This window comes from Trichoplax adhaerens, genomic scaffold, assembly GCF_000150275.1.
Source record: "Trichoplax adhaerens TRIADscaffold_1 genomic scaffold, whole genome shotgun sequence".
Lineage (NCBI taxonomy): Eukaryota > Metazoa > Placozoa > Uniplacotomia > Trichoplacea > Trichoplacidae > Trichoplax > Trichoplax adhaerens.
The window spans coordinates 10657326-10670901 of NW_002060943.1; the positions used below are offsets into that span (position 1 = coordinate 10657326).

The following is a 13576-nucleotide window of genomic DNA, read 5'->3' on the forward strand; positions in this document are numbered from 1 at the left end:
CCAATTTATGCTCTGATAAGATCGATCGATATTATTTATAACATAAGTTGTTGCAGTCACAAAATTACATTACTAGATTAATTATTGTAATATTATTATTAACATCAGTGATTGGTAGAATTTAATTTCGAGGTATTTTATGTAAAGTTAGCCTTAGTGCCTTAAATCTACAATATTATAACTTATGATAGATAGTAATTCATTATGGATAATCGACACGACAGGGACAAGGATAAGAAGAATGTTGCAAAACTTGATCTGTTCGTTAAATTAATTAACGGAGATCAACGATTTCCACTTAAAGCAGTACCAGTAAATATGAAAGTTCGTCAACTCAAAAGCGAAGTTGAATTAGCCGCCGGTAAGTTTATTTGATAAATAGCTTCTTCTTAGTAGGAAACTGGAGATAGCAATGAAATGTAACGCCTTAAGTTGTTAAAAATATCAAGATAACTCGTTACAACCATAAGCTCATATATTTTGCAGTATGATGGCATAATAGCTTATCCGTACAAAGAAGCTAGATTATCTCCATAGTATTTCAATATTGCTATGTGAAAATTCACTTCAATTTAGAGATTATGCCTATTTTTCTGAATTACGGCAAAATTTTTACATATTTTTGAGTAAGATCTTTTCTAAAACCGGGAAACATCGCTAAAGTCAATAAATACTGTCAAGATATCATTGCGATATCATTCACAGGGTAGACATATTTAGTAGAGTCATATAAAGATCGAGAATGTTTAGTTCCCAATCGCTAGCGATGTCTATTTTATAAGAACTAATTTACTATGTTCGAGAGATATTTTATAATTATTTCCTATGTCGTAACGGGAAAGTAGTAATTGTAAATTGTTATTGCAATTACATAAGACATCGAATTTGCTAGATATCCTCCTAATTCAATGAGCATTTCATAGAGTAGTATAAGATAGCGCATAAAATCAGTAATAAATTTTATTTCGATGTTATTTAGACTTTATGATCACCTAGCAGTTTTCAGATAACTGTTACTATTAGAACGTAATACCCTTAATCATTTCCTACTATAATTTCAGTTTTATTTGACTATTAACGACATTGATAAATAATTATAATTATATAATTGACTATATTCAAACGGAATTAGTAAATTAACACAGTTTAGCATTTAGAGAATAACTGTTTAGTATCTAAGTAAATACCTACCACATCTAAAAAGAATTGTTTGATGCGTAGCTAATTGATTAATGGCTACTCTCTGTCCTATACGCGTATTTTAATGGCTGACATGTACTACTCTATAAAGGTATACCAAGTCATTTACAACGCTTACAGTATCTTGATCAAGGTGATATGAACGACGATCACGATTTAAAGCGTCATGATGTTGTATATGGAGCAACAATCAATTTAAAGCTATGGAATATATGGGAAGGCCTAATTATGGCTGCTTTCAGGGGTGCTGAAGATGAAGTCTTTCGTCATGATATTACTATAGATATGCAAGCTCATTTTGATTCAGTTCGAGAACGCCTAGCTCAGTCAGTTTGGGTTAAAGAAAGAGCGCTCATGGCACTCTTTGTCGCCAGCCACCGTGGTCATTTTCGTTTAGTACAAAAATTAATCGAGATAAATGCTGATGTTAACGGTAAAACACCTTCAAATCGAACACCATTACACGCTGCAGCAGTGATGGGGCATGATGATTGTGTTCAGCTTTTGTTGGAGAATGGTGCTCACCTCGATATCCGTGATTGTAATAAAATGACTCCATTGATCTTAGCTGAGAAATATGGTAGAAAAGGTTGTGTTAGACAATTGTTTTTACATAAATGGAAGATTAGGGCATCAGTAATGAATACAAAGATTCCAATCGGTGAGTAGACTCTGATATAACTTAACTATCAATCAGTCACTAAAAATATATAGAACTATCGAATTACTAATCGTGTAATTGGGTATTATTCTTCTTTTAAGTAACATTAATACCAAATATGGTTTACCTAAAATAGAGCTGCTGGTATATTGTTGTGAATTGTTTATTTCTATAAGAGATTAATTGTCGTAACTGTGAAATTTCGTGTTACTGCTATCGGTATCTATAATATTTAGTACTGTCACAAGTATCATCCCGATACTATTCAAAAGAAATCTTTATATATGAAATGATACTATCATGTGAATCCATAGCAGACAAGAATCGCAACTTGTACTTATGACTGATGTATAATCAAGTTAGAAATGCACTTAGATATACTGTTTGATGCCTTAATTTCAAAAGTTTTGATATTCCGCAACGCTAGGCTTGCTAAACATGTATTTGAAAGTAAAAATTTTTAGTCTTTGTAGGACAGTATCATAGCTATGCTGCTTATTGTAATTCTAATATATGATAACTAATTTGTGTTTAAACTGGTTAAGTTAATTATCAAACATGGCGATTATATTGTGATTATAATGCGATAAATCTGTTGGTAAAGCTAATTATATATTTTAATCACTTTTGTAACTAGAGTCGTTAATGACACATCAAAAATATGATTCCGGTTTAATAACTTGGCTACGAGGTCCTGAAGGTAAAATTTATCTGGCTGATTTGCGAAATAATATTCCTGAGTCATTATTACGTGATGCTGCTAAGCCACCGGCAAAAACCAGACAAAGAAGCCATTCGACCGAAATAAATACAGATAAATATAGTTTATATAAAAAGGTATCAACTAAAACGACAATGACCAGGGAAAAACACTTTCACGAAGCATCTATACAAGCTGATCTTAGTCGTAGAGGTCGAGAAGCGCGTGAAGCTCGTGAAAGGGAACAACGTGAGAAAGAATTGCGTGAACAAGAAGCTATGCTAAATAATCAAAACGGTGATGATGATTCTAATCAAACTAGTGGTGATGACCCAGTAAATCCCAATCGTGGACGTTCTCAATCAATTACTCACAAGACTCCAATGCCACGTATTAGTATCGCTAAATCAATGCAAAAGTCTACGACAAATTTGAAAGGTAATAATAGAAGTGTACCTTTAAAATCAATGACTTCAGGTAACCAGATAAAATAGAACCTGTACTAACTTAATACTCCCTTGAATGATGGCGATTAAAATAGGTGATGGGAATAAACTAAATACAAGCAGTAGTAATTTTGCTGTGAAGAGTGCTAATATCAAGGTAAGAGCAATATTGAAGGGGCAAAAAGGCAAAGTACCGTTTCAAAATCATCGATCAATTGTTGAAAAGCAATTGAAGATGGTCGATTCAACGTCTAGTGCCGATGACAGGTAAATAGAGCGGTATTTTTTATCGTTTTGTTAATATTTCATTTTTATTATGAAAATTAGGGGAAACATCCAAAGCCTTAAATAGACTTACTAAAGCTTTAACAAGACCTAAAAAGCAGCAACTAGCTAGAATATAATTGTTAACCAGATTGATGCAAGTTAACTTCCATCGTAATAACCACTAAATAGCTAAGATTGAATGTTAAAATTGACTTCCTAGATGAGGCCACAAACTAAAAACTAAAACTGAAAATAGAGTCAGGATAAAGCTGCATTTTATGAATACTTCATATTATTATAAGCTGATCCAATCGAATAAGATATAATTCGCCTGAATATATTGCTATATTTGTATTGTATTAAATTATTACTATGTTTTTAACCGAAAACAGAAGGGTAAACTGCAACAAAAACGGTACACTACTGTATAAAATATTGTAAAATTTGCTAAAATCAGGTAGCTCAGAAAACTATTCTGGACTGATCCATGTATAATTAAGAGATATCAAATGTGATGGTTCAATTTTATATCGGTCTCCAAGACCGCATTTATGAGTNTTATACGAATTTTTAAATTCTTTCGTATATTTCTTCCATTAAATGATTAATTGAATGAATATTAAATCAATTTTTTCAAATAATGCTTTGCAGCAGCGATATCGAACACAATTTCGACATGACAAATATCGCATCGATTAGCCGATCGCCATCGCCATCACTCAATAATTTATCTCCAAGAACTCATGGTAGGCCAAGTAGCAGTAGGCATAGCAGCAGTAGTAGAAGTAGGAGTATTAGTCCACAATCCACGCAGTTATTAGATATAAGATTGCCAGGTGAGATTACAACCGAAATGGAAGCAAATAAGCGAAAGAGAATTGCTAAACATCGCGCCCGACGTGAATATATGGAATTAGTAGCTCAAAAACGTAAAGAGTCTAGACCTAAGTCTTACAAAGAGTGGCTGTCTGCTAAATCATCGGTTGAAACAAGAAATAAGCTAAAACGCTAGAATTAATCTGGACGAGTTATCCTTGCAACTGCGCCCTTTAAATAACAAGCATCATCTAAAATGGAGATATGATATCAATTTAAAGTTAAGCTTTCTAGTCCAATTTTGATGACTTTGAAATAAATTAACATTTAGTATTTTTATAGAGAAATCGTTATTTTCCTATTAGTGGATGATAACGATAGTAAACTAATTAAAGTATATTTGTGTAGCAATTTCTATGAACGAATTCAGCTTTAAGAATAATCACCTTCAATATTAAAATCCACTGTTAATATGGCAATTGAAAAAAAGATTAACGTCAGATAAAGCTAATATAATAGTATATGTAAGATCTAAGATGGTATCAATTTTGCTAATTGAGTTGTAATGTAACAAAAATGAGATATGGCTAAACACTAATTATGTTATAGAACAGTACAGTAGTGATATATTAGTATTTAAATTTACTGATATTTGACTAATGATAGATTAATTATCTTGAAGATACTCTATGACTTGTATACTAATCAAAATTAATGTCGATCACTTTTTAATTCAAAATATTTGAATTATTGATATAAATTCGACAATTAACATGCCTTAGAAGACATAATTTAGCTTGATGATAGACATATTGCACATATCGCTTAAAAATATTATACATTTTGATAAAGGTCAATGATTCTTTACGTGTCTATTAAGTTGAGCTATTGGTAGAAAGGTTGAATAGATTTCGACTTGAGCAAATTATAATTGTATGGTTGATTTTATTTGATTTTATTAAATGATTACAAAGAGTATGTCCTAATTAGAGAATTTATCAGAATAATTTTCATTACATTTTTTTGACTATTGGCTGTAGCATACATAAAATAGATAATGGGTTACTGCTATTGACCTTGCATGATTATATTAGTAATAAATTATAATAATTCCTTTACCCTATAAAGTGTTATTATAGTATGAAATATTATGTATATATTCTATTGAGTTTTAATTACATTACTATATCATATAACTGGCCTGGTATCAAAATGATAGTCCAAACAGTTATTCATTTCTGTAGTAATATATGCTACTATACTGATAAATATCGATTAGTTATCTAAAATCTTCGAATGCTTAACTTCGGGTGAAATTTAAATTGCTAATCGTTTCTTTGGACCTCCTGATATTAGTCATAAGTTTACCGTTTGAATAATAAGATATCATGGCATCTTATTATGATTGGACAAGGATTGATTACTTTGTACGTTACGTATTGTAGCTTTTGTCATGAAAACAATTACAATTTTGCCCTATGATGAAGTTTTGAATCTATTATAATAACATTACTCTATATCTTCAGGGCATTACTAGGCATCATAAATTCTATTTCGGAAAGCTTGATAAGCATATACTGTAGTTCTACCCGTTTTAAGTCAACTGGTAAGGAGTGGCTTTTAATCTTTCTAGTTGCTATAACGATACTTTATTAAGATGATCAATGATCTGACCTTTTAATAGTGGACCTATTTAAGCTACTCATTATTTTTATCATTTACTTATTCGTCTTAATTGCTTAATCCTTCCTTTCCATTTTCCCATGTTTCCAGACTGTTGAAACATTTTTAACTTTATAGTTGCTTTACAAGTCAATCTATTAACTTTTTTTCCTTGTATAAGGTAAGAAAATGGTTTGATAATAAAAACAAATTTTAAATCAACTTTGCTTTCCGATCTGCTAATTCACTTTGAAAATTTTTACTTTTACTGAAGATAATATCGCTTATACGAGCGTATTTACACCTTACTATAGCATTATTTCTTTGACTGCGCCATGCTTGGATCACTCATTATTATATTAATATCAAATTCTAGCGACGTAGTTTGCATTTATATATAAAGATGTCAGAATTATCTCCTAAGCAAAGGAAATCATTAATCGCACCGATAGTTCGCAACCCTTTTGTCCATCCTGGTCTTAATATAGGAATATGTAGAGTTTTGGAGGTAAAAATTGCTTTGATATAATTAAATTATGTTATTTATTGGTTTGTAGCATCTACACAGTATTTTGGATTACCCATTGACATAGTCGTTAAGTTTCGTTAACTACCGTATTATTAGCAAATATCGCATAGTAAAAATATGAACTTGTCGTAGAATGTTTACTATACTATTAAATATTTTTTATGTAAGAATAATTACTGGCTTTCCTTCCATTAATTACCTAGCAAAGCAATAAACATGTAGTAGAAATACTCTCACGTGGAGAGTTGTACTTCGCCGTTTTTTTTTTTGCTTATTTTATACAAGATTCTGTAAATTTTTGATCAAAATTCGATAGTTTATTCTCATGCCATTTCATTATGAGGATTGAATATTTCATAAATGAAATACAGTTTTAAATAGTTGTTTTTATATTAAATACTTAGATTGTGTGTTATTTACTAATCTATAGTGTCTAAAATACTTCTAAGCATAAGTACATCTTAAATTTAAAATGTATCTCAAGAATACCATGTTATCCTTACTCCTAGCTATCTGATCTACGATTAAAAGAGATTAATACTAAGTTATTGCATGCATTATATCTATGATTCTTAGTGATCATGACGGCAATGTAATTACCATACTTGAATTCACTTTGCACATAGTCTTACATTATTAACGTTCAACGAACCTTTATTAGAATATTATTTTTAAAACAATATTTTTCCTTTGAATCACGGATGAAATTAGAAACATTTCGTTCCTCATAACATATAATATAGTCAATCATAGCTAAAATTTTGTAATACTATAATTCCAATAACTTTATAAGTCTTAAAGTGAGAAAATAGCCGTATCAAATAGAAGACCGCAATACTTTGAGTTGTAGTCATCCACCTAAAATCTTACTGTGAAGACATACGAGTAATTCGCTGTAATACGGTACGGTAATCATAAAGTCTAAGATATTCCATATCTAGTGGTATTGTGTTAACATGATAAAAATTACCCACGCATTTTTCTTAATAATAATTTGATCGCAGGTTAAATTATGATACTCATCGGCTCTTTAGCTCTAACATACAGGCACGTATAGTCTATAATAATTATTTCTTAATATGCTTAATTTTGCTTTTCTCTCTTTAGTGGCTGTTTTCATTTTCAAAAAGTAGAATATTAGTTAATGCATGGTATACATAAATTTAGGGCTTTATATATTGAACTTTGGTGTCAATAAATGCAATAGTTACTCAAGCTGACAGCATAATCAGCGTTTTTCTTATCAAAACCGCTTGTTTTCTGATTGACGTAATTGACCAACTTTGTTATAATCAGCTACTTTGTACTTCCGGATATTATCCCTACATTTTTATCTGATAAACACCGATTAACTAACTATTAATATAGTGCTAGTTCATTAATACTTGGCTTAATCATTCTACGAATCGTTGATCTAGCACTAACAACACTTATAATCCGAAATTCTGAAAAAGTTTTACAATCTTCTTACTTGATTAAAATTCATGGCTATGCTGTTCCTAAAGCATATCACAGGGCTGTTATTATTAAATTAGGCTATTTTGGAACGTGCTTTACTTAGATATATTATTCATACTACGTTTTATTACCAAAATTTAAATAATTGGAGAACAATGTGTACCGTAACTTCTCTTAGTTTTGATGTTATTACAGAATTATATACAGTGTAGAGTATACTAACCGACTGTATATTAAGGATATACCAGTAGCTATTGATATTGTGCTGGTTAGTATTATTTGAATTTTAGTTAGAATAGATTTCGTTCTTATATATAAATATTTAGCCATATTATCAATTAAGTTAAATATTAAAAGTATTGGATTATCAGAAAAATATAATACAGCGTACTATTAGTATTCAAACACCGATTAACTTGAATACAGTATTTAATTTAAAATTAACAAGCATTAATTACCTCTAGCTTAAAGAATAATGCTTCATGATACTAATTTACATTCTGATAGGATTTGACTTTATTGACGTTATAATCTTATGGTTTTTATTCTAGTTTATTCTGGTGGGGATATTTCTATTACCATTTCGTTTACTACTGCTAATATTTTGCGTCTTATTGGCTGCTTTATTAAGCAGTTGTGGCTTATGTTGTCAATCTGGAGGAGATAATGATGAGCCTTTAGGCGGATGTGCAAAGTTAGTACGAATACTGAAGTCAATAATAATATATTAAATGAATTTGACTACTTATCCCGACAATCTAAATTAATTTTATGACACTTTATCAATAGGGCCATGAAAGGACCTGTTCGCATCTTAGTTCGCATAATTTTATTTGCTTTTGGATTTCACTGGGTCAAAGTAAAAGGCAAGATAGCAAGACCAGAAGAAGCACCTTTAATCGTCCTTGCTCCTCATACTTCGTTTATGGATATATTTATGCTTTCAACCGTTCGTCTCGTCTCTGGTGTATCAAGAAAAGAAAATAAATCAATCCCAATCATTGGATGTTAGTATAGGTCATTAAATTTATTTTTGGGCAATTATGACAATTTCAGTAATATTGATATGGAAATAAAAATACTGCATATTTGTGTAACGTATTGCAGGAATATATTATTGCATTGAATTGATACAGTAAGAATGTTATTTAGTAAATTAGATTTTACGTATAATACTATGCTAGAAGGGCGGTTTGCTATCATACTGTGGAATTAATAATGTAATTGACATACTCCATTTATACCAAATCGTTCTAACGATTTCCCAATTCATTTATTGTTAACGTTTTAGCAATCTTGGCACTTTGTGATCCTATCTATGTTTCCAGAACTAATGCAGATTCTAGGAAGAGAACGGTTGAATTAATCAAGCAACGAGCATATCACCCAGGGAAATGGCCTCAAACTATGATTTTTCCTGAAGGCAAGCGCTTGAATGATCTACATGTATTAAATAATTGTATAACTTGCCTATTGTAATGAATACTTACCCATTTATCCAATTCTATTCTATTTTCAATTTATAACTAGGAACATGTACGAATAGACAGTGTCTAATTACATTTAAAGGAGGTAATTCCCAAAATTATCGTGTCATACAGTTTTTGAGTAAAACTGGTTTAATATAAATACCGTAATCGTTTAGTAAATCTTCTACTTCATCTGATATTCTAGGCCCATTTATTCCGGGTCGTTCAGTCCAGCCTGTCGTTATTAGATACAACAATCATATGGTGGGTTTATTTAGATATTAAGATTAATTTGAAGCTCTAACTTGCGCATATCATTGCATTCGCCACGCTAGTTTAATATACGTTCTCTTCAATGTTAGGATACTTATTCTTGGGTTCCTTCAGGTCCAAAAGCGTATGTAAACCCAAAAAATGTTTGTTATTTATGTCTTTTGATATTAATAACTATATACGGACATAATAAAGTATAATGTATCATCGGTGTATATATAGTTCTATAATAATAATTTCCATATGATACTAAGCTAAATAGGGCGATGATTACTATATAGTTTTATTTAACTTATCTTGTACTTGGTACCTAATTCATGTGTAGTTAGTAAAAGATTAGCTCATATATTATATTATTATAATGTATTTGACAGACTCAGATACAATTTCTACCATATCTAAATTTACCGCCTGTTAAATCGTCATTCCATAGTAAAATTTAATAAAGTCATTTGCGTTTCTTTTTGGGGGATTTTGAATATGATAACTGCAAAATAGATCAACGCTATTTTGGTTAATATTGTTAAGATTACATCATAGTGTGGAAATTGAGGTAAGCATTTTCTCTAAGTAAAGATTATTCCATATCATACCTTACAGTTAGTGTATGTGGCTTAATGCTGTTAAAATAATAATCAAACTAATGGGTATCGATCTCATTTTAAGTTAACTGCACATTTCTATTATATACTGAAAATGATCAAATATTTTATTTTAAAATATAATCTGTAACAATTTTATGACTTTCAGTTTCTGCCCGTTTACCATCCTAACGAAGAGGTACGACTATTAAATGGCGACAAAGAAATATTTTATCCTCATTATTACGCCTCTGATATTTTAAGAATAGAGTTTTTAATTGTTTTAGTAAATAGCTATGTGTCATGACCGAGGTTGTGACACAAGGAGATAATATCAAAATAGGTATACTCTACCTTTGTTGATCTAGCAGAACTACCTCGCAATTTAAAAATAAGTAGAGTTACTCTTCTGATAATTACTTCTGTATTGATATATTCGGAACCAGTTTAGCTTTTATCGTACAAATAACTTTACGATCAACATGTCTTTTCCACTTTACTGTTGGCTTTTAGCTCAATTTACACAATTTGAGTTTACTATGGTCGCATCATGCAAGAATATTAATAATAGCACTATATTGAGTTAATTAGCAATCAGATGCAATGGTGCATTATCATATATAATTTTACTATTATAAGAAAATATTCCCGTGTATAGAGATCGTATCTTCTCCTCTTGAATTATTATTATCGCAGAAAACACTTTTAGATATTATAAACATGATTATTTAGATTGGAAATTTAAAACTATGACTGGATCATACAGTACTGGATAAGTTAGAAATTTAATTTATCTATTTACAATAACAACAGGAACAACAAAATTCGCGAATTTTCGCTGCTAACGTAAGACGGGCAATGGCAAGGTATATGACATTATATTAAACTATCGTAATTAACATGACAATGTTTCTTGCCGAATCTTGCGTTTATTCTGTCACAATTTGGGATTACAATGTTTATAGTGCATTAAACGTGCCTATTACCGATCATACTTACGAAGACTGCCAATTGATGGTAGCTGCTGCTGATATTAATTTACCAAGAAATGCTGGAGTCATTGAATATCGTAAAATTAACGATAAATTAAGGTGAGTAATTGTGTTTACTATCGTTGATTATAAATAATTGCATTTTGTGTTACTTGATTTTACAATTGTACACCGTAATGTAATTATTTGTAACGCCTGAAATAAGTTACCGTAACTTTTTTGATAGCAATAACCAAAACATGTGGCACCATTATTATTAAAGTGATGAGAATCAGAATTGTACATATTGCACACTGTTGATGTTAAGCATTATTCATTATGGACATGATTTACAACAGTTTTAAAATGTCTATATTTTACTTTAAAACATTACTTACATCCTTATATCATGTCTTAATTCTAGTTTGGATATTAAATCTGTAAAAGAGTTGCTTAAGCGATTTTCTGAAATTGATAAAAATGGCGATGGTCTTGTGAATGAAGAAGAATTTAGTCAGTTCTTGAATCTTCCACCTTGCAAAGAGGTCTCACAGTTATTTAATCTATACGATCAGGTAAGCATTACATAACGTAAATCCAAATGGCTAGTATTCGAATTTTCAGGATTGAAAATTGTTTATACTAGGTCATTTCTTTCATTTTCAGGACGATGATGGCTGCATTGATTTTAGGGAATATCTTATTGGTTTAATTTTGGTATCTAAACCAGCCGGTTCAGATAATACATTGCAAATAGCTTTTCAGGTTTTGAGCTTGTTATTATGATTTCATTTTTTCTGCGAGAAATAGTTATCAATATCTGGATCTAACATTGCAAGTTGGAACTTATGATGTCAATTATTAAATTTGATAGACTTTAGATGTTGAAGGCAACGGAAAAATTAGTAAAGAATCTATGAAAACAATTATGACACGTAGCTATCCACATATTTCCAATGAAAATGTTGAGGAACTTTATAAGCAGATTGATGTTGATAATCAAGGTTATGTCACTTACGGTAAGTGAAAGAGTCTGATTTCTGATTTAAAGTTAGAAAACATGTGCTTTACCGTACTGAATATAATTTAATTGCAAAATGTAATTGATATAATGGTTAGTTTTACGAATATTTTTGGTCTACTCTCTCGATTTCAATATTCCAACATAATGTCAGATAATTTTTAATATGGTGATATCAACGTATTTCTGACAGATAATTTGCAAGTCTTTTTCCAAAAGAATCCAGAGCATGCTAAAATATTTTCAATACGAAATGAAAGCGTTCTAGCTAAGATTAATGCTAAAAAACAAGCGGAAATTATTGCCAGTATTGCAGCAGCTGATGATAATCTTGACTTAACACATCCTAATGTGATCATAGAAGGAGCTTTTTAATGAGGAGTATATGATCTTGTATGCTCTTAGTACTATCCTATAACAATTTAAAACGCAGAATAATGCTAGCATATAAAAATTGAAGATTCTTAATATTGTCTACTTTATTGCGGGAGAATTAATGATAATAATTTTTGTAGTTTTACCAAGTTAATATTTGAAAATTCGTAATACTTAGGGGGAAAGTGTTACCATAATTACAGTAACACCGTCAGTGGTTGAAAAAGATTTCTAGGGGATGTCATGACATATTAATGTTGTGGTCTAGATGATAACTTGATTAATGCATAGAGCTTGTTGCCAACATGTGCAATAGGATTACCAATGCATCATGGTTCTATCTTATTTTTGATGATAAATTGTAAGAACGATCCTTCGATCAGACTCATTTCATTGTTAGGTTAATGTAAATAGATTGAATTTATTATGGTAGGATTCAATGATTCGAATTTTGTTCATTTATTCCTATTTAAATAAATATAATTTTATGAATACTCTGATAATTTTAGAAGTCTGCTTAACCGATTGCAGGCCGGCTGATGTAAAATTTTTCAATTGATTTACACACCAAATTGTGATAGCTGATTTAAGCTGTATATGTCATATACAGTAGAAATCCTTTTAGCTCCAATGATTTTAGTCAACTAGTGTTTTTTTGTCATATACAGTAGAAATCCTTTAGCTCCAATGATTTTTAGTCAACCAGTGTTCTTTTGGGTTTATTGAGAAGATGCTATTCCCTCTAGTAATATAGCAATTCTTCCAGCAGTGATTCACGAATACGCAATATAGATAATTGTCACCAATTACTTCTTTGTGAACATTTAACTCCTCTAGTAACTAATATCCTAATACACTCGGGGTACGTATAGGTAATCAATTACTCGGAAAAGTATTCACTTTAAAATATTGATGCTATCGCTCGACGAGCCTTGACGACTACTGAATTTCCCAACTGGTTGTGAGCTCGCTCGTTTTAGTCTTTCCCAGTTACTGCTAATACTGTACAGTGTACAGTACAACTTTGTAGCGAAACAGTTTTTAGTACTGTACACTGTACACTGTACAGTACTCTAATGGCGGACTAGTGACGTAGTGATTCAACGGCTGTAGCCAAAAATAGCACATCAAATTACAGGATGACTAC

General features: G+C 30.7%; 2 protein-coding genes across 2 annotated transcripts; both read left to right on the forward strand.

The window, feature by feature from the left end:
• Nucleotides 1–1338: 1338 nt before the first annotated feature.
• TRIADDRAFT_52568 (uncharacterized protein) lies at nt 1339–4286 on the forward strand (the record flags this gene model as incomplete). Its single annotated transcript, XM_002108226.1, has 4 exons — nt 1339–1861; nt 2499–3038; nt 3103–3274; nt 3926–4286. The coding sequence occupies 4 exons, from the start codon at nt 1339–1341 to the stop codon at nt 4284–4286; spliced, it is 1596 nt and encodes a 531-aa protein (XP_002108262.1).
• A 1532-nt stretch (nt 4287–5818) lies between these two features.
• TRIADDRAFT_63570 (uncharacterized protein) lies at nt 5819–12429 on the forward strand (the record flags this gene model as incomplete). The annotated part of the gene is made up of 14 exons (XM_002108227.1): nt 5819–5933; nt 6129–6260; nt 8291–8433; nt 8529–8746; nt 9414–9472; nt 9571–9605; nt 9980–10034; nt 10232–10261; nt 10876–10928; nt 11028–11153; nt 11458–11608; nt 11700–11798; nt 11908–12052; nt 12248–12429. The coding sequence occupies exons 2-14, from the start codon at nt 6156–6158 to the stop codon at nt 12427–12429; spliced, it is 1401 nt and encodes a 466-aa protein (XP_002108263.1). The 5' UTR covers nt 5819–5933; nt 6129–6155.
• Nucleotides 12430–13576: the final 1147 nt, after the last annotated feature.